Source organism: Eretmochelys imbricata, chromosome 2 (genome assembly GCF_965152235.1).
Source record: "Eretmochelys imbricata isolate rEreImb1 chromosome 2, rEreImb1.hap1, whole genome shotgun sequence".
Lineage (NCBI taxonomy): Eukaryota > Metazoa > Chordata > Testudines > Cheloniidae > Eretmochelys > Eretmochelys imbricata.
In genome coordinates this window covers 159,749,844-159,771,632 of record NC_135573.1, presented here as the reverse complement: position 1 = coordinate 159,771,632, position 21,789 = coordinate 159,749,844, and the positions used below count along the sequence as shown (strand labels likewise).

The 21,789-nt window shown below is 40.0% G+C and overlaps 1 protein-coding gene across 5 annotated transcripts in view; it reads right to left on the bottom strand.

The window, feature by feature from the left end:
* Positions 1 to 21,789, bottom strand: part of MOCOS (molybdenum cofactor sulfurase) — a 432,667-nt gene that overhangs the window by 74,313 nt on the left and 336,565 nt on the right. For all 5 annotated transcript variants that reach the window (XR_013345256.1, XM_077810912.1, XM_077810911.1 and 2 more), the window contains 2 exons: positions 15,762 to 15,924; positions 9,222 to 9,303 (listed from right to left, as the gene is read on the bottom strand). Coding sequence is in view for 4 of the 5 variants with exons in the window: in XM_077810912.1 (XP_077667038.1) it covers positions 9,222 to 9,303; positions 15,762 to 15,924 (245 nt within the window). In the remaining variant the exon portion in view is untranslated. The remainder of the gene's footprint in view (positions 1 to 9,221; positions 9,304 to 15,761; positions 15,925 to 21,789) is intronic.

Below are 21,789 nucleotides of genomic sequence, written 5' to 3'. Positions count from 1 at the left end.
TCAATCTTGACTTCATTATTGATGAGACATAATTCAGTTTTATATAACTTACGGTGGGATAGAAAGTCTGTATAATTATAAAAATTCATGGCACTGGCTCTGAGACACAGTAATCCATGTATGACAAACTAAAAATGACCCTTTTTTTCAATCACAGTACTTGCAAATACTTATAAACATATGGCTAGTAATGCTGTCCTCTCTATGGCCCCAATCCTGTCAACATTTATGTGCATGAGTAATTTTATGCAAGTATGCAGTCTGACCATGTCTATGAAACCTAGATAGATCTCTAACATGAGTAGTCCCATAATGTGTATAATGTTACTCACATACATGTATAGAGGATTGGGGCCCAGATTAGAATTTTCCAAACACCTGAACTTTTGAAAGCAACCAAGTCTATCTAGAATTATGCATCTCTTTGCCATCCCACCAGCTGTTACACAAGAGTTACAGAAACCTCATTCTTCTGATGGATCTGGACTAAATGTATTTGTCTAACAATGACATCTAATTAATCTATATCAATCAGCGTTCTCAAGTGTTTTCATAGCACAGACTACATCATAGCACTGCCCTTCCCATTCACTGTCACACAGCTTCCCTGTAGCAACAACAGCAATTGCATATATGGAAAAATAATGTTAGGACAATATTTAATCACAGTCTCTTTTAATGCAATATTATTGATGGAAATATGGAGGAAAGCGAGCACCAAGAGTGAACAGTCAGTTTTCTGTGGACCATTATGTGGAAGCTTCTGTTCTAAATGAATGTAGCACATCTTCTTCAGTGCGCTATACATATGCATTTAAAAGGGGGTCAAAACTGGGTAAAACGTGTAAGAGATAGGTTGATTAATTATCATTATTGTTGTTTGTATTAGGTAGGTGTTATAATAACACAAATAAGAAAATAAAATAATAATAGGAAGAAATTATTAGGGGAGCCTCCATTGTGTTGTAAATTGTTCAAATAAAAAGCTTCTTAATCCCAGTATTTTAGCCAAGAAAGGTGTTTTAAGGGAGTTTGAATGTTTTTGGTTTTGTAACTCAGTGGCACAATCACAGCTGCCTTTACTCCTGTCCCCTGGAGCCAGACAGTAAGAATTTTTTAAATGATCCATCAGTTACAGTGTTGCCCGCTGCCTAATTCAATCCATGTTCTTAGTACATAAACTAACAGCAATGGAAACAAGATGGTAGCTTGAAAGGTTGCTCCTATCAAATGGTTCCTTTAGTACTAATTCCATGATGGTATTCTTCACGGTTGGTGGACAGATTTTCTCCTTCACCTGTAGTTCTGATAATTAATCATAGAATGGCTTCTGGATTCTCTCTCACAAGTCAAAAAGGCCATGGAGACACCCTGTTAACCATTAGTGCCCTTGTCATAAATATAAAGGGAAGGGTAAACCCCTTTGAAATCCCTCCTGGCCAGGGGAAAGCTCCTCTCACCTGTAAAGGGTTAAGAAGCTAAAGGTAACCTCGCTGGCACCTGACCAAAATGACCAATGAGGGGACAAGATACTTTCAAAAGCTGGGAGGAGGGAGAGAAACAAAGGGTCTGTGTCTGTCTGTATGCTGTGCTTGGCCAGGGATAGACCAGGAATGGAGTCTTAGAACTTTTAGTAAGTAATCTAGCTAGGTATGTGTTAGATTATGATTTCTTTAAATGGCTGAGAAAAGAATTGTGCTGAATAGAATAACTATTTCTGTCTGTGTATCTTTTTTGTAACTTAAGGTTTTGCCTAGAGGGGTTCTCTATGTTTTTTTAATCTAATTACCCTGTAAGATATCTACCATCCTGATTTTACAGGGGGGATTTCTTCATTTCTATTTACTTCTATTTTCTATTAAAAGTCTTCTTGTAAAAAACTGTTTTTTCATTGTTCTCAGATCCAAGGGTTTGGGTCTGTGGTCACCTATGCAAATTGGTGAGGCTTTTTATCCAACATTTCCCAGGAAAGGGGGGGGGTGCAAGTGTTGGGAGGATTGTTCATTGTTCTTAAGATCCAAGGGTCTGGGTCTGTAGTCACCTAGGCAAATTGGTGAGGCTTTTTACCAAACCTTGTCCAGGAAGTGGGGTGCAGGGTTTTGGGAAGTATTTTGGGGGGAAAGACGCGTCCAAACAGCTCTTCCCCAGTAACCAGTATTAGTTTGGTGGTGGTAGCGGCCATTCCAAGGACCACGGGTGGAATACTTTGTACCTTGGGGAAGTTTTGACCTAAGCTGGTAAAGATAAGCTTAGGAGGTTTTTCATGCAGGTCCCCACATCTGTACCCTAGAGTTCAGAATGGGGGAGGAACCTTGACAGCCCTCATGACTACGGGGAAAATTATTGGAAGGAGGATGGCAGTGTGTTTTTGGTCCTGTGGTCGGCTTGCTGTTTCTTCTATCAAGAAAGATGATTTTGAATGCAGATGATCTACTTTGTGAAATAAAAAATAGTCACCACAGCAAAAGATGCTAAATTCTGGGATTGAGCTTGGATGCAGTTTGTCTTTGTAAAAGATATGCACACCCAATTGAATTACATTGATATAATGCCAATATAAGTGAGATCAGAAGTAGGACTCCTATCTCTTTTCAGCTGATGTCTGGAATTCTGAAGAACATACTGAAAGAAAAGATTTTAGCCAAAACAGGTCAAAATTATTGAGCCATCAATATCAATTCTCTTCCTTGTTCTTTTACATAATTTACTTGAATCCTGATTTTACTACAACTTTCAAGCTCTGGCCTAATTATATCCCACTCCCCCACGCCCCATAATAGGGTCCTTTTGCTGTTTTCTGTACACATCAAAGTCAGATGACTGCTTTGCTATATATAGTTAAGGGTCTGTCACAGAGCTGTGAAAAAAATCTCACTATTTGTGAAAACAGTGAAAAATCAGTTCATGAGGGTGAAACATTTGTCATGTTTACTTGAATATTTCATGTTTTCTGATGTCTTAAGGCAGAGGTATGTGAAGGTAAAAATTGCCTTTCATCTTAGCACACGGCCTGTGACTCATTTCTATCTTCACAAGCACACATGGTTGTTATTTAAACCAGTAAACAGCTATGACATACGTACAGTAAATTCTTGTCATGACTTCTTTTCCTGATTCACAGTGAATGCAAGCAATTCCTTAGATTTTCAAACTCAGTTTTGAAAATGTTCTCATAAGTGCAGTAATAACTTCTGTATCCTCAACAGCCCCAGTGGCAGGGAGAAAGAGGCTAAGGCCAACACACAAGGCTGCTGCAGTATGGTGGGGTGTAGAGAGTTCGTTTACACAAATTCTTTTCCTTGCTCAAACTCCTCCTGCCCGCAGAGCAACTAAAAGCCCCCTTCCTGATCTGTGCTTTATATGGTCTGTTGGGGCTTACATTCGCCTTACTACTGCATAAACATGTCTCAAAATGTGGCCCTCTTTTATTAGATAGCTAAAGTATTTTACACCACACAGTGGCTGAGATGAAAAGTTACAGCTATATTGTATTATAGTATTTCATTGAAGGTCACTGTGTAGTTTCTGTATTCTGAGTCTGCGTGCTCTCAAATTGCTTTCCCATATTGTCTAAACATTTTCAGAGTGAAGCCCATTGTCTCTTCAAGGTCCCTGTCAAAGTCCTTCTGCTGTAGTTCAATTCCATTTATTTTGTTCGTGTGTTTATTTTGCTTGAGTATTACTTTACATTTGTCAACATTACATTTCATTTGGCGCATGTCAGCCAATTTATAAAGCGGGCCCTAATTCTTCCAAATTTTACCTGCTGTGTGTCTTGTGTTCACTACTCATACCACTATTGTGTCATCAACAAATTTAGCTTCAGTACTTTACAGCTGGTCCCTCCAGATAGGTAATTTATAGACTGAAAAACAAGGACAGCCAAAGTCTGAATATTGATTCCAGTGGGATGCCACTTACATTCCCCCACAACAAGCTGAATTCACTTTGTTTTGCTTTTTAACCAGTTCTTTGTCTTTTGCTACCATTTATGCTTTCCTTGGCCTTCTTGGTTTGGACCCAGCTTGTGTAGACATACCCGTGCAAGCTCTGCTCAAGTTAGTGCACTGAAAATAACAGTGTAGCCAGGGTAGAATGGGCGGCAGCTCAGGCTAGCAGACAGAGTACATACTGTGGGGGTCTGAGCAGGTATGAGCTCAGGTGGATAGTCTGAGCTGCTGTCCATGCTACCCTGGCTATGATGTTATTTTTAGTGCACTAGCTCAAGCAGAACTAGCTCAGGTTCATCTATGCAAGCTGGGAATCACACCTCCCAGCTCAAATGTAGACATACCCAAGGAACTCCTTCTGGTGACTGTACAATAGATTTGGGCCACATGTTTTTCCCAGCTATATCAGCATAAATCCAGATTAATTCCACTGAAGTTAATTTACACTGGTATAATTGAAAGCAGAATTTGTCTAGGACAGTCTGTCCTCATGTAAAGTTTCTATTGATTTCAAGCATTTCTTCTGAGTTGGAACTATGGCCAGTCCAGTGACTTTACCCCAGACCTCCCCAGTTAGAACATAAAAATGGCCACACTGGGTCAGACCAATGGTCCATCTAGCCCAGTATCCTGTCTCCCAACAGTGGCCAATGCCAGGTTCTTCAAAGGGAATGAACAGAACAGGCAATCATTGGGTGATCCATCCTCTGTCATCCACTCCCAGCTTTGCTGCAGAAATGTGGTGCCAATCTCAATGTATGAGATACACTGGGAATAAAGTTACTAAAAGCTGAAATTATATAACAGAAACAGGAAGCCTAGTAAGACTGATATTGCAACCATGCATCCAGTTCTGGTGGATGTAGAAAAGAGCCACAAAAATGGTTTGAGGAGGAAATGCCTTAAAGTGAGAAATTGAAAGAGATCAATCTGTTTAGTTTATAAAAATAGGTTTCAGAGTAACAGCCGTGTTAGTCTGTATTCGCAAAAAGAAAAGGAGTACTTGTGGCACCTTAGAGACTAACCAATTTATTTGAGCATGAGCTTTCGTGAGCTACAGCTCACTTCATCCTGGATGAAGTGAGCTGTAGCTCACGAAAGCTCATGCTCAAATAAATTGGTTAGTCTCTAAGGTGCCACAAGTACTCCTTTTCTTTTTGTTTATAAAAATGTAGATTGAGTGGTGACTTTATTACAGTATGTAAGTACCTTTAGAGAGTACTAAAGGGCTCTTTAATCTAGCAGAGTAAGGCATAACAGGAACCAATGTCTGGAAGCTAAAATCAGATAAATTCAAAGGAAAAATGAAGTACACATTTTTAACAGTGGGAGTGATTAACCACAGGAACACACTACCAAGGGAAGGGGTGCATTCTCCATCTTGAAATCTACAGATCAAGACTGGATGCCTTTCTGGAAGATATGCTTTAGTCAAACACAAGTTATTTGTCTTAATACAGGGTAACTGTATGAAATGCCATGACTTGCAATATACACAGGACAGACTAGATCTAAATTCCTTAAATTCTGTGACTCTGTGAATCTATGGAAGATCCCAATGAAGTCCATGGGTGCTGTTAGCATTTGGCACCTTTGAAAATCAGGCTACCTTCATTTAGCAGGTTTACTAGGTCTTTATCTGTATTTTTTTTTCATATGGTGCATTTCATCATAACATCTGAGTGCCAACATACTTTAGTGGAATAGCATCACAACACTCATGCGCATTGAGGAAACCAAGGCACGAAGAGGTAAAGTGACTTGCCCAAAGCACAAGATGTCCAGCAGAGGTGGGACCAGAACGCAGATTTTCATTCAGAGTCCAGTGACTTTACCACATGGTCATCTTGCCTCTCTGTTAACCATTGTGAAACAGGTCTTAAGATATGGTCAATTATCATTATTTATTCTTCTTGGATTGCTCAGTAAACTGGGTGCAAGTAAACACTATGCATTTTAATAAGCCTAAATGGAAAGGTATACATCTAGGAATAAAGGATGTAGGCTGTACTTCTGAGATGGGAGACAGTATCCTTGGAAGCAGTGACTCTGAAAAAGATTTGGGTCCTGGTGGATAATCAGCTAAACATGAGCTGCCAGTGCAATGCTATGGCCAAAAGGGCTAATGCACTACTTGGATGCATAAAAAGGAGAATGTTGAGGAGGAGCGGAAAGGTTATTTTACATCTGTATTTGGCACTGGTGCAACTGCTGCTAGAATACTGTGTCCAGTTCTGGTGTCCACATTGAAGAAGGGTGTTGATAAATTGGAAAGGGTACAGAGAAGAGCCATGAGAATAAATACAGGATTAGAAAACATGGCTTATAGTGACAGACTCAAAGAGCTCAATTTGTTTAGTTTAATGAAGAGAAGGTTAAGGGATGACTTGATGACAGTTTATAAATATGGAGGAGAAATTTTTGATAATATAATCTTCAAGCTATACAAATGTATAACATAATTCAATGGCTGGAAATGAAAGCTAGACAAATTCAGACTGGAAATAAGGTATACATCTTTAACAGTGAGCGTAATTAACCTCTAGAACAATTTACCAAGGGTCACGGTGGATGCTCTATCACTCACCATTTTTAAATCAAGATGGATGTTTTTCTAAAAGATCTGCTCTATGAATTATTTTGGGGAAGTTCTATGGCCTCTGTTACTCAAGAGGTCAGACTAGCTGATCACAATGGTCCCTCCTGGCCTTAGAATCTATGAGTGTCTTGGATTTCATTGCCCTCCTTATTTGTTTAATGGAGCTACTTTTTAACATACATTCTTTCTCTCTGTTATTTCCAGTATTACCCTTATTCCCTTTGGCTACCATTCACTCATTCTGCTTTTTCTGTTACCCGTATCTATTACCTGATAGCCCTATTTGACACTGTATTCTTGTTTGGTTCCTTCCCTGCTTTGCCATTTCCACTGCAGGCTTCTGTGCCCCTGAGAACTTTGAGCAGCCTCTCATGAAAATTTCCCTTTTCAGACAGTTAAAAAAAATGCAGCCAATGACATTTAGACAGGCTATGATGGTATTACTGCGAAAGAAATGCAGAGAGAGCAAGGCAATCAAGGATATTTTAAAAGCAGGGTCTACTAAAGATGGGCTAACCTCGGGAAAGATAAGGTTGAGTCAACACTAAGGGAAATTGGACAGATGGTTAGAACAAATGACTTTTGGGTGGTTTCCGCTATCCAGACATTTTTTGGGAAAAATATGCTGCCAAAGAAAAGTCCTTTTTTATTACTTTAATTTAGTGGAGGATACTTTCCTAATACAAAGGGTAGAAAAGCAAAAATGTGTGTGTATTATACATGATATAGACATACCTTACGCATTCCATTTAGACTATTCACGAAAGCAAACTTCATGATAAATTGATTAAACATAAGAGAAACTGAAGTGAATTGGCCATAAACTAACTGAGTCTAGAAACACCAGGTAAACAAACTGTGGCAAAATACCTTGTTCGCCTCAGCAGGCTCAGTCCTTTTTAGCCTTGGAGACTCAGGTTTGGGGCAAGGCGAATCCTTATAGGTGGCACAGGGTCCTGCTACTCCTGTCCTCAGTCAGTCCCTTGTGCGGTTTTCCTTCCCTTCTGGGGAGCGAGTGCAGCCTCCCTACTGGGAAGGTCTGGTGTCTTGCTGCAAAGAGCCTACTGGCAGCTTCCCTGCTCCTCTCACTCCCTCACTCTCCCCCTCCTTCCACCCAGGGGAGGGTTTAAAAAGGTCCCAAGTAGTTGGAGTCAGCTGAACCTAATTGGTTCCCTAGCAACCCCTTTTCCAGTTGAACCTTATTGCCCCGGGGTTCTCTCTCCTCAGTGGATAGAGAGGGGCCTTTTAATTCCCTGGGACTAATTAATACCCCCCTTTTGTAGCTGTTTGTCCTGGGTTTACCACAAAACCAAAATGTTACACTATGACATAGGGCCAAAACCTCCCTGCTGCCATGGGGTGTGCACTAGGGGGAAAGAGGGAGAAAAGAGCCTCTTCTCTCCTTAGCAGCAGTGGAGCAGCATTCCAATCTGGCACGCAAGAAGTTGCCAACTGGGGGACATGCTAACCACCATCATGACCCCATAGGAGGGCGTTCAGGTCCAATGACAACTTATTGCTGTTTTGGGAAGCAAGTGCTAGAGGGGTAGAGAAAATAAACTTGTACCAAAGAAAATATCAGAAAAATCTTGGAATTCCTGCAGTGCTCAGGGCCTGACGGAAGGTTAGTGTGGGTCCAGTCTTTAAAGAGAGAAGTACAGTAATTGTGGTATGTACATGTATGACCTCTAGGCTGGACTTCAGAACTCCGAAAAATATCTGAAAACTTATAAAATAACTGTACCATGGACAAATTAAGAGAGGAAGCAGAGTGCAGTAAATAACTGTCGGTGAAGCACAAGTTACTCAAATCACTTTAATCAAATGGCTTCTTTGGACATATCAACAGACTTGGTGGGTAAGTGGAATGCAGTAGATAATGAACATGGATGTCAGCAAGTCATTCAGTACAGAGCTACTCAGAAAACTGATGTTGGAGAAATATTTGTTTTATGGATCATCATACCACATGATGGATAAACACTTGGCTCACAAATCGGAAACAGAGTTATAATAATAGCAGTGTTATATCTTATTGAAAGACAATGCATCAAACGATGTACTGCAGGGAGTTGGTGCTAATGTTATTCAACATATTTACTAATAATTTTTCAAAGAAGTATAACTGAATACTGAGCAACATTGGTGCTCAAAATAAGATTAGGAGTTCTTGTGAATATGGAAAATTTATTTTAAAAATCAGCTGGGTCTAGAAAATTTGAGACAATGCAATGGGAAATGGGAAAAGTTACTAACATCAGCACAGGTGAGTAATTTAACAGAAACGGTATATGCCAAATTGGGGCAGCCACATAGCATGTGAAAACGTACAGGACACTTGCACATTTTTCTTATTGATAGTTTTCTGATGACAAACCAGGCAAAGATCTTTCCTAACTTATGGGCTGCAAAATCCTCTAAACCTGATTTTGATTTGTTTTATCAGACCTGCTTTGTGTGCTACATTTTCCACAGAAGTCTAATCCACTCTGCTGTTTGTTTCATTCCATCACTGAACTTTTTTTCTTCTCTTCTTGTTTTATTTTGTTTACGCGGATATCTTCTAGACTCTCACATAACCCTTGAACTTGCATTCCAATTATGGTCATCCTGAGCTGTCCCTGCATAAGGTCATCAGCTTAGAACCTTCTAGGGTACCTGTTCTCACTCACCTGTGTGCACAAACTTTGCTCTGACCAATCTGAATCTCTCTTCCGGTGTTTTCCTCTAGCGGCACGGATATGGGGTCCATTCCTTTATGTATCAAGAACAAATTATAAGAATTAAGTATTTGGGCAGAATCATATGTTATGAAAAAAAAGTACATATTCCCTGACTGTTTAGGACCACAGCAGTCACACAAATTCTGCTCGCTTTTTGACAGAGTTATATTCTCTGCCTGCAGGTGGCTCCAAATGATAATGCAAGAACAAAGGCTTTGGATGACCTTGGTACCCAAACCACATTAACTAATATACAATTTCAGCTTTTAGTAACTTTATTCCCTGTGTATCTTTTACATGGAGATTGGCACAAAATTTCTGCAGCAATCATGGCTGTTGTTGAAAGGACAGGCTTATCATAGCTCTACTATCCCTAGTAAATCAGGATATGAGTATAGCCATTCTTAGCGAGAGAGAATGGAAATAAACACATTTTAAAAAGAGAAACATAGTGTTCAAAAATGAAATATGTTTCACAAACTACTTAGCTGTGTAAAGGGGCATACATAATCTTTGAATTTAAACAGTATAATAAAGCTCAATGGGCTGAGAGGAGGGCCATGCTATACTGATTTATGAAACAGAAAAAAACCCATACAGCACTGCTCTTTGTTAATTGAAAACAATAATCTTAAATGGCCAACAAAGCATTTTACTATCAGGCTGCAGTGAACCCTAATGCTCTCCATATACACTTCCACATAAAGCAGAAAAGACTCTGATCTCATGTACACTTGCTTTACATCAATGGACTTTGATTTCACTGAAGTTACTTCTGATTTAGGCCAGTGAAAATAAAGCGAGAATCGGATTTGTTTGATTTTATTTTGAAGAGTAAGGAAGTTTAACTCAGTTTCACCATGCCACAATTCTGTTCTACGTACACGATTTCAAAAGAGAAAGGTTTATGGTATTTGTTAACTTCAGTATCATCCCAAACTCGACTGACTGGTGGTATTGCTGTAACACAGAATGATAAAGATGATAAGAGAACAGAAGAGCTGCCATGCTGGGTCAGACCATGGTCCATCTTGCCCAGCATCCTGTTTCCCGTACCAGTGATTCAGGGGGAGTGTACAGAACAGAGCAATTAGGGGGTGATCCCCCCTCACCTCATCTTCCACTGCAGATTTCTGGTAGTCAAAGGTTTAGGGTCACCACAAGCATGGAGTTGCGTCCTGGACAAATCTTGGTTAATAGCCATTGATGGCCCTATTCTTCATTAATGTATCTAGTTCTTTTTTGAACCCTGTTATACTTTTGGCCATCACAACATCCCATGGCAATAAGTACCACAGGTTTGTTGTGTGAAATTTAATTCCTCTTGTTTGTATTAAACCTGCTGCCTATTAATTAAGATGGGAGAAGAAAAGCTGGACACACTTGGAAAACAAAACATGTTAGCAACAAATCAGTTTAACCCCGTTGCAATAATCCAAGTAAAAACTGACAAATATTACTATCTTGGGAGTGTAACAAACACCCTTCTATGATTATTCCGCCCACATCCCCCATGGAAAAATATCAGTGTCATTCACCTGGAAGAAAAGAAAATACGAAAGATTTGAACTTTTTGTGTGTTTAACTGTAATCATTTATAAAAACAACTCTTAACAGAGAGCACACATGCAAGTTCCTCAGATGGGGGCTCAGGGTTTTATAGGTGATTGATTTTACACATCAGCCAGTATATCATACTCTGATTGAAACATACACATTTTACAGCCATATTTAGGTCAGTTTAACATTGTTAATTATAACTTTATTCCATCTTAAGAAAAAAAAGCTGGAAGATTGCCAGTAACTTAACTGTAAAAGCTGGCATTCTCCATGGTCATTTGCTTGATGATAAATTTCACAGATGTGTTCACAGTATTAGTAATAAAGAAAAAAAACCCTGCCTTTAAAGCTACTCTTTTGAGTCAATGGCAAAAATTAGAAGTCTGCTATTTCAACATACTGAAATATAAACTATTCATGTGCATTCTCTCTTCAGCATGTGCACGTAATTCCTATTAATGTTACTGGCAGTACACATGAGCATCGAAGGGAGAATAAAATCTATAAAGTGTAATTAGTTTCACAATTTTGCTACTATCTTTCTACTCCAATGTTTTAAAGAGATTTCACAACACTCAAAATTCTTGCTTCTGTGCAATGACAAACTAATTCACAACTTGCAAGAGTAGTGCTGACTCTGTTAGCTGAAATGGAAAGAGATAAATTGGCCTTTCACAGCAGCATACTCTCCATCTAATTCTCCTCTCACTTACACCAGTGTAATCAGGAACAAGTCCGGTGCAGGCAGTGGAATAGTTCCATATTTACAGCAGCTCAATGGCAACCAGAATTTGGCCGTCTGCATTTAACAGAGGCAAGACAAGAAGGATTATATTTTCATAACATGCAATACATTTTTTGAAATGGAGGACCTGCTCATGCTGCCTTTCAAGTCAATGGGAGCTAGGCCCAGATAGAATAGGCTTTCACTTCCAAAGAAGCTTACATAAAATTGTATTACTGGTTTATCAGAGATAGTCTTAATATGACAAATGTTTATTATAATTTGCATATGAAAAAGCTTTGTGGTGAATATAACGAACGTTAGCCAGAAAACCTGTAGCTTAGGAAAAACAGGCATAACAAACCTTAAAATATGATTCTTAGAAACCACAGATACAATAAGTTCACATAACACAAAACAACCAAGTACAAAACAAACACCACAAATTTCCCTCTTCCACCACTCCTCTCCTCTCCTCAAGCTTAGGAGAATAGATGGAGTTTGTAGCATGCTGACAGGTTAACAGATTGAGCTATTTCAGAGAGCAAGTTCCTAAGTCATGTGGCGCTAGAGGAAACACCCTGAGCATCTTTACTTACTACAGCGGTGGCAGTATTGCATAGAGAGAGAGGTGATCTGTAGAGGCTCCTCCTAAGCCATTCAGGACTTCCTAGGTGAAAACCAATACCTTCAGCTTTTATGGGGAGGGAATCAATGCAACTGATGAGAATCAGTATATCATACTGCTGGCAAGATACACCACTTAGCTAGCAGGATGCTGCCAAACTGTGTACCAGCTTTAGTTTGTTGGTGGAGTTAATGTATGGCACAATATAGAGATAAATTGAGTAATCTAATCTTAAAGTGACAACGGTAGTGTGAGACAAGGTGGGTGAGGTAATATCTTTTATTGGACCAACTTCTGTTGGTGACAGAGACAAGCTTTCGAGCTTACACAGAGCTCTTCTTCAGTTCAGGAAAAAGGCCATCATGGCCACTGCTGTTACCTCATCATGTAACAGCAGCTGGGATTGCAAATTCAGAGAGCAAAAAGTCCTTCAAAGGGACATATATAAATCCTCACTTTATTTTCTAGTTACTTCCCCCAACCCATCAACATCAGTTCAGTCTTATCCAGATTAAGCCTGAACCGGTTAGTCGTCATTACTACCCCAGATGTCAGGCCAACACTGGGTCAAGGCCACTGCCAATGCTGGCTGGATTAGATAAGAAAGATACAGAACTGGGTATCATCAGCCTACTGAAACCACTGCAACCCCTATCTCCTTATTAATGATCTGAAAGGCCATGTCCAAGCTTACAGTGGCACAGCTGCATCGAGACAGGGACAGAGGGGGGACAGAGCTCTCCTGTCGACATAATAAAACCAGCTCAATGAGTGGCAGTAGCTATAGTTGTGTCGCTCAGGGTTGGGGATTTTTTACACCCCTGAGCCACAAAAGTTTTGCCCACATAAATGCTAGTATAGAGTGAATAAAGAGCAAGATAATGAAATTTTTTCATGGTTTTAAGCTGAGAGGGGCAGCATATACTAACAAAGACAGAGAAATCATACTAAAAGCAGCAAGGGAAGTGGAAAGGAGAAAGAAAAGATTAATCTTGGAAAGATGCACAATAATACAAATAATCCAGATGAACGGTGTCCACAGTGCTGGAAAAAATCACAAAGAAATAATGCTGAGAGAGAACTAGAGGTGACCACAGTCAACAAATTAAATATTATCAATTTGAAATATGAAATGACAGCACAAAAGGTAATGAAGTTTGGGCTGCAGAAAGAAAGGTATCACATCACAGGACAAAGGGCTGACAGTTTCTCTCTGTAAAGATGTGGTGTGCCTATATGAACCTGAAATATGGCATTCAGTTTTACATACCTCATTAGCAAAAATATTGACAAATTGGAGGGAATTCAGAGAAGAGCAACAGAAATGATTTTGAGCCTGAAGGACTGTCTTACAAGGAAAGATTAAACAAGTCAAATAAGAATAGCTTTACTATGAGGTGACTAACTGGGAGATGTAACAATCGTTTATATGTCTGAAGGGTGTAAACACCAGGAAGAGAGAGTAATTATTTAGTATTGTACAATGGAATATAATTCTGAGGTTGAAGTTAAGAGGAGGAAAATTAGTCAGGATATCATGAAGGTCTTCTCAATTAGTGTAACTATTCAGGCTTCCAGTCAGGTTCTTATATGCCCCCATTACTTGGTATCTGACTGCATGTAATCTCTGGAATAATCCCCTAAAGTAAACAGCAGACATCACCACATGTTTAGTTATTTAAAACTATTCCTAGACTGAAACTATACTATAAATACTAGAAAATAGCATTGCTATTGCAAAGGGGTGGGCTAGATGACCTAAGGTATTAAAGGCTTTAAAGACAGTTCCAGATCATTCCACCTTACAAAGAGACATCTCTGTGAACAGGGCAAAGCCAGATCATTTATAGGTGGGTTTTCCAATTTGATTTTCTTTTTGAACCCTATCCTATACCCAGTATCTCCCACAAGAATCACCCTGAAAATAGTTCGGTGGTGACACTGCATTACTGCTCACTGTATATTTAGGAGTCTAAAAAAGTGCCTCTCCTTTCTCTTTCAGCATGAATACATCAAAACTTGAAAAAGAGTCAATACAAAATAAACAAATAAAAAAAGATGAATATTCTCACCCAGGATACCCCTCCATTGTCCAGATGAATAAATGAAAAGCACCCCTCCTTCAACCCTATTTATACTCTCTATGCATCCCATTCTTCAAAACCCAGCTACATGCATAAGGCATGCTCTGAATAATCACACCCAGGTCCTATACAGCACCTTTCAACAGTAGATCACAAAGCAATTGGCAAAAAAACCCAAACCCCCCGCAAAAAAAAACCTTAGAAGTAACTTTATCCACATTTTATAGATGGGGAAATGGAGGCTTCCCCAAGGTAATCCAGAAGGCTAGAAGCAGCACTAGGAATAGAAACCATGTCTCCACAGTCCCAGTCTAGAGCTCTGTCCACTAGGTCACTATATGAGCTTTTGCTGGATCTAGGGAGATGCAACTTTCTGAGTCAAATGTCCTTCATCAGGGATGCCCTGCCAATTAAAACAGGGAACTTGTAGCTCAAACACTCCCACTGATTTCAAATGCCCTAAGAGCAAATGAGAAGAGGATGGGGACTCTCACTGCACAGGATAGGTCCTGTTGACCTCACTACTGTAGGGGTATCATAGAATCTGCGCCTTAGGGCTCTGAAGGTAAAACCAACATCCTGAGGGAGGAATCTCTTGTTGCAGTTCCGCGAGGAAAGAGAAAAAACCCTGACAATGAATTATGACAATAGGAAAAAAACCTAAAGAAGTTAACTTGTTTGGGCCTAGCTGCTCAAATATGAGCATATACATTATTAACAGATGCAGAGGCTGAGCAAATGTTAGACCCCAGGGAGAAGGTAAATACTGTTCAGTTATATGCAAACAAGGCATTAATAATGAGCTCTGAAGACTACAAGCCTGCTGTTTAGTTCAATGTTAATAGTTTTGTCAGTGAAAGAAACAGTATATCCCATCAAATTGCGAAGAACTTTCCAGAACCCCAGCACTCTCCAAATATGGTTCTTTTGTGTATTCATTGATTGTGTGCTCAGAAAAGTAGCCAGAATGAAATATTTTCTTTTATCTGAAAGGATACTGTAAAGCAATCAGTTAAAAAATGTTATGTCATCACCTCAGTGATACCAATGCCCACTGATGATCTACTCAGCAAGCAGGAAAGTCTGTCCCCATTGCACAGCCCAAGTAACCCAGCTGCGTGCTGAAGAGATTGTGGCCTGCTGTGGAGTGGCCAGTTCTTCAGTTTCTGGGCTACAGTAGCCCCTTGAGACTGGTGTACTGTCTCCATGATGTGGAGAAGCAGAATGGCCAGTGGACCTACATAGTTGTGAATTTCACCAGCACTGTCCATCCCTGCCCTTGGCACCCACTCCATAGTTGCATGTAGGGAGCCACTGTGGAGATCTCCCTTCCCCATACATAACCCAAATCTATCCTTTGTCATGAAGTCTGGAACTTCCATACCCACAGCTGGAAGAGCAAGATTTGTTCCTCGTATATTAGTGATTCATGACATTCTGTACTTCTTTTTTTATTATTCAGTAAGGGAGAGGAATGGATGCTGGTTACTAACCTTCTGCTTTGATGACCATAATCCTTTGCTCCAGGTCAATTAAGGGGTGTATCAGACACAGTCTAGGTTCCTGCTTCTGACTGATGCAAACGCCATTCTGATTCACAACCATCCAGCTTCGGTCATAGAGCAATCCTTGGTTTCCTACAGGCCACTCAGAAACCTGGCATAGCAACAGAAAAAAAAAATACAATCGGAAAGAAAACTCAACATCAATTATTTAATAAAGATCTCTAGCTGCAGTAGTGGAAAGGCACTGCACAAAAAGGAAAGGGAAAAGAAACTTTTCCTTCATGAAATCCTTTGAAACTGAAATAGGAAAACTCATGTATATGTCAGTGTCAGCCTTGTTAACAGAAGCTTTAATTATCAAATCAAAGACAAATATCTCTGTAAGAAGGTGCCAGATCTAAATTGAGTTTTATTGCTATTGTTTGTTACATGTCACCATGCTTTTAGTCACCACAATTAACAAGTGGGGCTGTGAGAAGATAGTGAACATCATTCGTGAAATTTGTTGGAAAATGTTCTCAGCTTTAATCTGGGCCACTTTAGGATTCTCGCAATTCCACTTTTCATATCCAATATAGGACATTTAACAAAATGTGTCTGAATGAAAAAATCAATTTTTTTAAAAAAGAACAATTTGAAATTCAACATATTGAAAATTTCAAGATTTTTTGCTCAAATGAAACCCTGAGTTTTTCTGTGAAACTGAAACTACTTTATGAAATCCAAAGTAAAATGAGAGAACCTCAGTTTAAGGATTTCCATTTAGTTGAAAGCTGGGCTTTTAAACATATTGCCTCAGATCATGTGTACTCTCCAGTAGCAGTAAAATATTTAGAGAGTTAACCATGACTAAGCTTTGTTGTATTTTCAGATATGTTAGTTGAGATACTCCCTGAACAGTCCATGTGATTATTGGGGAGCTAACTGGCAAGGTACCTCTAGCAAGTAAATACTGAGGGCCAAATTCTGCTCTCAGATACATGTATACACTTACTATTGTGCATCTACTGGAGGGCAAAATTCAGCCTCGAGTGACTGATAATGTCAGCATAATTTACAGTTTTTTTTAAATCAAGTTTCTGATAGAACATCGTTAGCATCTCCACAACTGAAAACAAACTTTAAAACTTCTAAAAGGCTTTATTTTCCCCCTTGCTGATATTTATAAGGGCCTTTGCAACCTCTCAGTCAGACCTTTCAGCAGCAGCCATTTAAAATTCCTGGCCAGAGTGCTGTAAAATGCATCAAGTGCACAAACAAACAAATATTTTTCTACTTCCTTTTAAAAATTAGAATAATTTTATGTGCTCCTTGTTACCTATACTGTAGATATAGAATTTTCAGCCAGAAATCTGATCTTCAAGCTGGCGAATAAAGGCAACACGACTTATGAACATACTTAGAACTAAACATGTCTTAAGTGCCTTCCTCAATCAGGGCCTTAAATAATGCACTATATAGTGATAGGCACTATTCAGAAAAAAATCAGATAAATGATAGATAGATAGATAGATAGATAGATAGATAGATAGATAGATAGATAGCAACAATTTACTTTGCCTGTTGTAGATTCAGGATGATTATAGGAACCTCCATGATCCAACTTTGAGATGCTGCACCCGTGACTGCATGTCCACAACACACTTCTCCCTCTTCCCCAGGATATTGATCACTATTGCATAGCTAACCTAAGGTGCCCAGTAATAAGGCCCCTCCACTTATGTCACTGACATTTGCCAAGTGCTTCCTTTTCTCTCTACATCAGAACTCCTATCATCTTTATACTACCAGGATCCCAGATAATAAAGTTGCAATAATATAAGCTAATTGCATGCCCCACCTCTTGGGCAGAGCATCAGTAAATGACATAGTTAACTTTTCAGCATATGATGTCTGGAGATGCTCAGGTGAATATGAAACGCCTCCATTCACCTATGTATCTAGGCCTGAAACTCAGGAGGATCAGAGCTTGACAATCCATTCCTTGATTGCCCGTTGCAAGAAGGGCAGGAGACCAACAGAAAGACCAAATTCTTCCTATTTCCCACACTGGCTAATCTTCTTCTCCACCAGTCATGAGCCAGACCATTGCATAATAAAGTCAATTCACGTTATTGGTCCACCGATTGGCCTACCTGCTTTTAGCTAAAAAGAGTTCTGTGCAAATCAAACAAAATTTAGCCAGAAAAGTAAGCAGAGCACAGTGCTTAGTGATGCTTCAATTCAGATTTTCCATTAGAAACCCCTGTTTTCATCTTTTTAGAATTCTTTTTTAAAATGCTTTTTGACTTGATTTTTTTTTCTAATTACAATAGAGTGGGTATTACAGTTTGGAACATATGAAGAGAATTAACTGAGCAAGTTTTAAATTATACAAGTGTAAGAAAAGTTCACGTTCACACACCTGTATATATTGTTGTCCACTGATAACTAAAAGTATATGTTGTATTTTCAATGAAAACTATTTATATAGTCTTGGGTGATGCCATGTAATTTTTATAGTTTAGAATCTGTGGTAAGAATAATAAAGTTATTAATGTTTAAAGTCTTAACCTTTTTTCATTGAGCATGGTGCATTATGTAACAATACAAAATTAATGGACATGAAATGTTCATGTTTAAAAATGCATACTTTAAACAATCTTGTGTATATTAAAAGAAGGTGGGTGAGGGTGAGAATTTCTTCATCTCTGGTTTGATTGTCCCCCCCCACACTTGCCTGAAATAAAAACTGAAAGGACATGAAAGTAGAGCTTCCTCCCCAAAAGTCCATAAAACGTCCTTTTCCATCTGGGTCCTCTGCTTTCTGTGCATTTGGTAACACATGCATGGAGCAGGACTGGGCAGTCGACAAATTATCCTTGTCAAACACATTTTATAAGATATATGGAGTAGAAACTAACTATCCCCCTCTTAGTTCCAGATCCCCACCTTAATTTTCATCCCCTGCAGTCTCATTTTCTCTTGGCATCCCGTGCCTTATGTGCTAGGGCAGCTAGACACAGGAGGAGTGAAGTTTTAGAATTAGTGGGTTATATTAACAGACTTTTCACTAGAGAGGAGGTCAAACAGCGATTTTTAATTAGTCATGAGATGGGGTATGGAGGTACCTGCTGCATCTTGCAGTTCTACTCCTAGTCATTGAAAAAAGGCCAAGTAATACACATATTCACCAACTTTATCTTTTGATGACCCAATCCTGCACCCAGTGTCAATGGCAGTTTTGCCAAAGCACAAACAGTTTAACAGAACTTTCTTCTGCACATGCACAGTCTGGCATTTCTTTCTTTCTTTCTTTCTTTCTTTCTTTCTGAAATGCAACAGAACATGTTCTCGCATTCAGACCTATATACTCTCCATGCCAAGTTTTCAATCTTAAAAGCATGGGATTCAAGCCTGCATTGAAGTAACAAACCTGATCTTGATCTCCTGTATGGAGGCAAAAGGCAAGAATGCACTTACTGCAGTATAAAATTTAAAGCCCTAATAGTTTAGTCCGTTTAGAGATGTTCCACCACCATCAAAAAGTAGAATCCAAATTGTAAGTGGTAAAAACTTTTTTATCCCCCGATAACTTTTTTATCCCCCGATAAAAATGACCAAAGGGATTTTACTTTTAAAAATTGAAATGGAACTGAAATTCTAAAGAAATAGAACCTTGTAACCAGTGACTAAGCATAGACAATTTCAATCAAAACGACAAACGTTTCAGAAAGTTATGAGCTTTGTGAAGGCTGGTATTAGAACAGATATTGTTCAGCAACATTAACTGAAACAGTCCCTACTACTAGGATCACTATATCTGGAGACTGGCAAAGTCTGTGATTTTCTGTATAAGCTAACTTTTTTGTGACAAATGACAGAGATGCAGAATGATCGAATTCCTGTGACAATCTGAAAGGCCATATTTAGTTTTCAAAATTTCATTCCTTCTCCATTCCTTTTTGGGAAGGTAGTTCTAGAATGTTTCACTTCAAACACCAATGTGTCTAGCATCTGAGCCTTTCATCTTTCAAAATGAGGAAGGCTGAAGTTACAATAGTGACACTTAGGGTATGTCTACTGTGACAGGGTCAGGCCAGATGGCTACAGAAGAGTGATAGAAGGCAGATATATTAGCCCCAGGTTAAGTAGGTCCCTTTTCCCTTGGTAAGGTAACAGGAAAGGTTCCAGAACAATCAGGAACTTTCTGGAAACAATTAAGGCAGACAGGCTGATTAGAACTCCTGCAGCCAATCAAGAAGCTGCTAGACTCAATTAAGGCAGGCTAATCAGGGCACCTGGGTTTAAAAAAAGAAGCTCACTTCAGTTTGTGGTGCGTGCAAGGAGCTGGGAGCAAGAGGCGCAAGAAGCTGAGAGTGAGAAGGCGTACTACTGGAAGACTGAGAAGTACAAGCATTATCAGACATCAGGAGGAAGGTCCTGTGATGAGAATAAAGAAGGTGTTGGGAGGAGGCCATGGGGAATTAGCCCAGGGACTTGTAGCTGTCACGCAGCAGTTACAGGAGCCACTGTAGACAGCTGCAATCCACAGGGCCCTGGGCTGGAACCCGGAGTAGAGGGCGGGCCTGGGTTCCCCCCATCCCTCCAACTCCCTACCTGATACCGGAGGAGTTGAACTGGACTGTGGGTTCCACCAGAGGGGAAGGTCTCTGGCCTGTTCCCCGATCCACTAGATGGATCAGCAGAGACTGCGGGGATTGTTCTTCCTCCTTTCCCCATGCTGCCCAGTGATGAGGCTAATTGAGTGAACAGCAGATTTGAGCCATGAAAGTGGCCAAACTGAGGGCTGCCGTGAACTTCTGAGGCGAGAAAATCCGCCAATAAGCGCAGGACCCACCAAGGCAGAGGAGGAACTTTGTCACACTACCCTGTAATTAAGAACGCACGACTGCCCTGTGCCAGCAGACTTGGGTTCATGGGGCTTGGGCCAAAGGGCTGTTAAATTGAGGTGTGGAGATCTGAGCTCAGGCTGGATGGAACCCAGGCTCTGGGACATTGTGAGGCAGGAGGGTACCAGTGCTCAGGCTCCAGCCCAAGCATCTACACCACAGTTAAACAGCCCCTTAGCCTGAGCCTCGTGAGCCCATATCAGCTGGCACTGGCCAGTCGCAGATGTCTAATTGCAGTGTAGACATATCCCTACAGTCTTAGGGAGAGTGACTCACTCTGCAATTAGCAATGAGATGGGGTGTGGAGGTATCTGCTCCATCTTGCAGTCCTACTCCTAGCCATTGAAAAGAGGCCAAGCAGTAACTGGATTTAGAATGGATTTAAGTGACTTCCATGAAATATTGATAACCAAAGAAAGCTCATCTGACTTGAAAAATACCATGTCAAAATAAACAATAGCTTTTAGATTTTACCCTCAGCTGGACTGGTAATAAAATGAGGACAGTAAGCCTTTATGGCTTTTTACAAATGGTGAGCTGGGGGTTGCTATTTTTACTGCTTTTGCAGGCAGAAAATTTGATTGAGTGATTTTTCATAGGGCAGACCTACACATCAAGTGGTGAGTGACAAGTCTAGTTCTGTCTCTAAGAGTTTTGAAGCAAGAGCTCTGTGAAGACAGGTGTGAATGATGAGAATAATGAAAGGAAAGAACCCTTCCTGACCTGCTTAGCTTCTTCCCATTCCACATCTCTTCCTGCCTCTCTAACTTCTCCTCCTGGCGGTCTCATCACCAACTTAAAATTAACACAACCAACACTAAACTCCTAGTCTTTGCTTCCAAACCCTTTCCTCTGTTCTCTGTCACTCTTGATATGACCTCCATTCTCCACATGGCTGGAACCCATAATCTGGGGTCTTCTCAACTCTTGACCCTCCCATCCAGGCCTGCTTCCATGCTGTTCTTTATGCATAAAACGTCCTTCCTGAACTGATCAGCAAGGCCATTTTACTCTCTTTCTACCAGTCCCTCCTCAGACCCCATCTCTGCTCTGACATGTATAAGAAATGGACCAATTAATGCTGGCTAGTTTGAGAAACAGGTGAGGATAGCTGAAACTTAGAT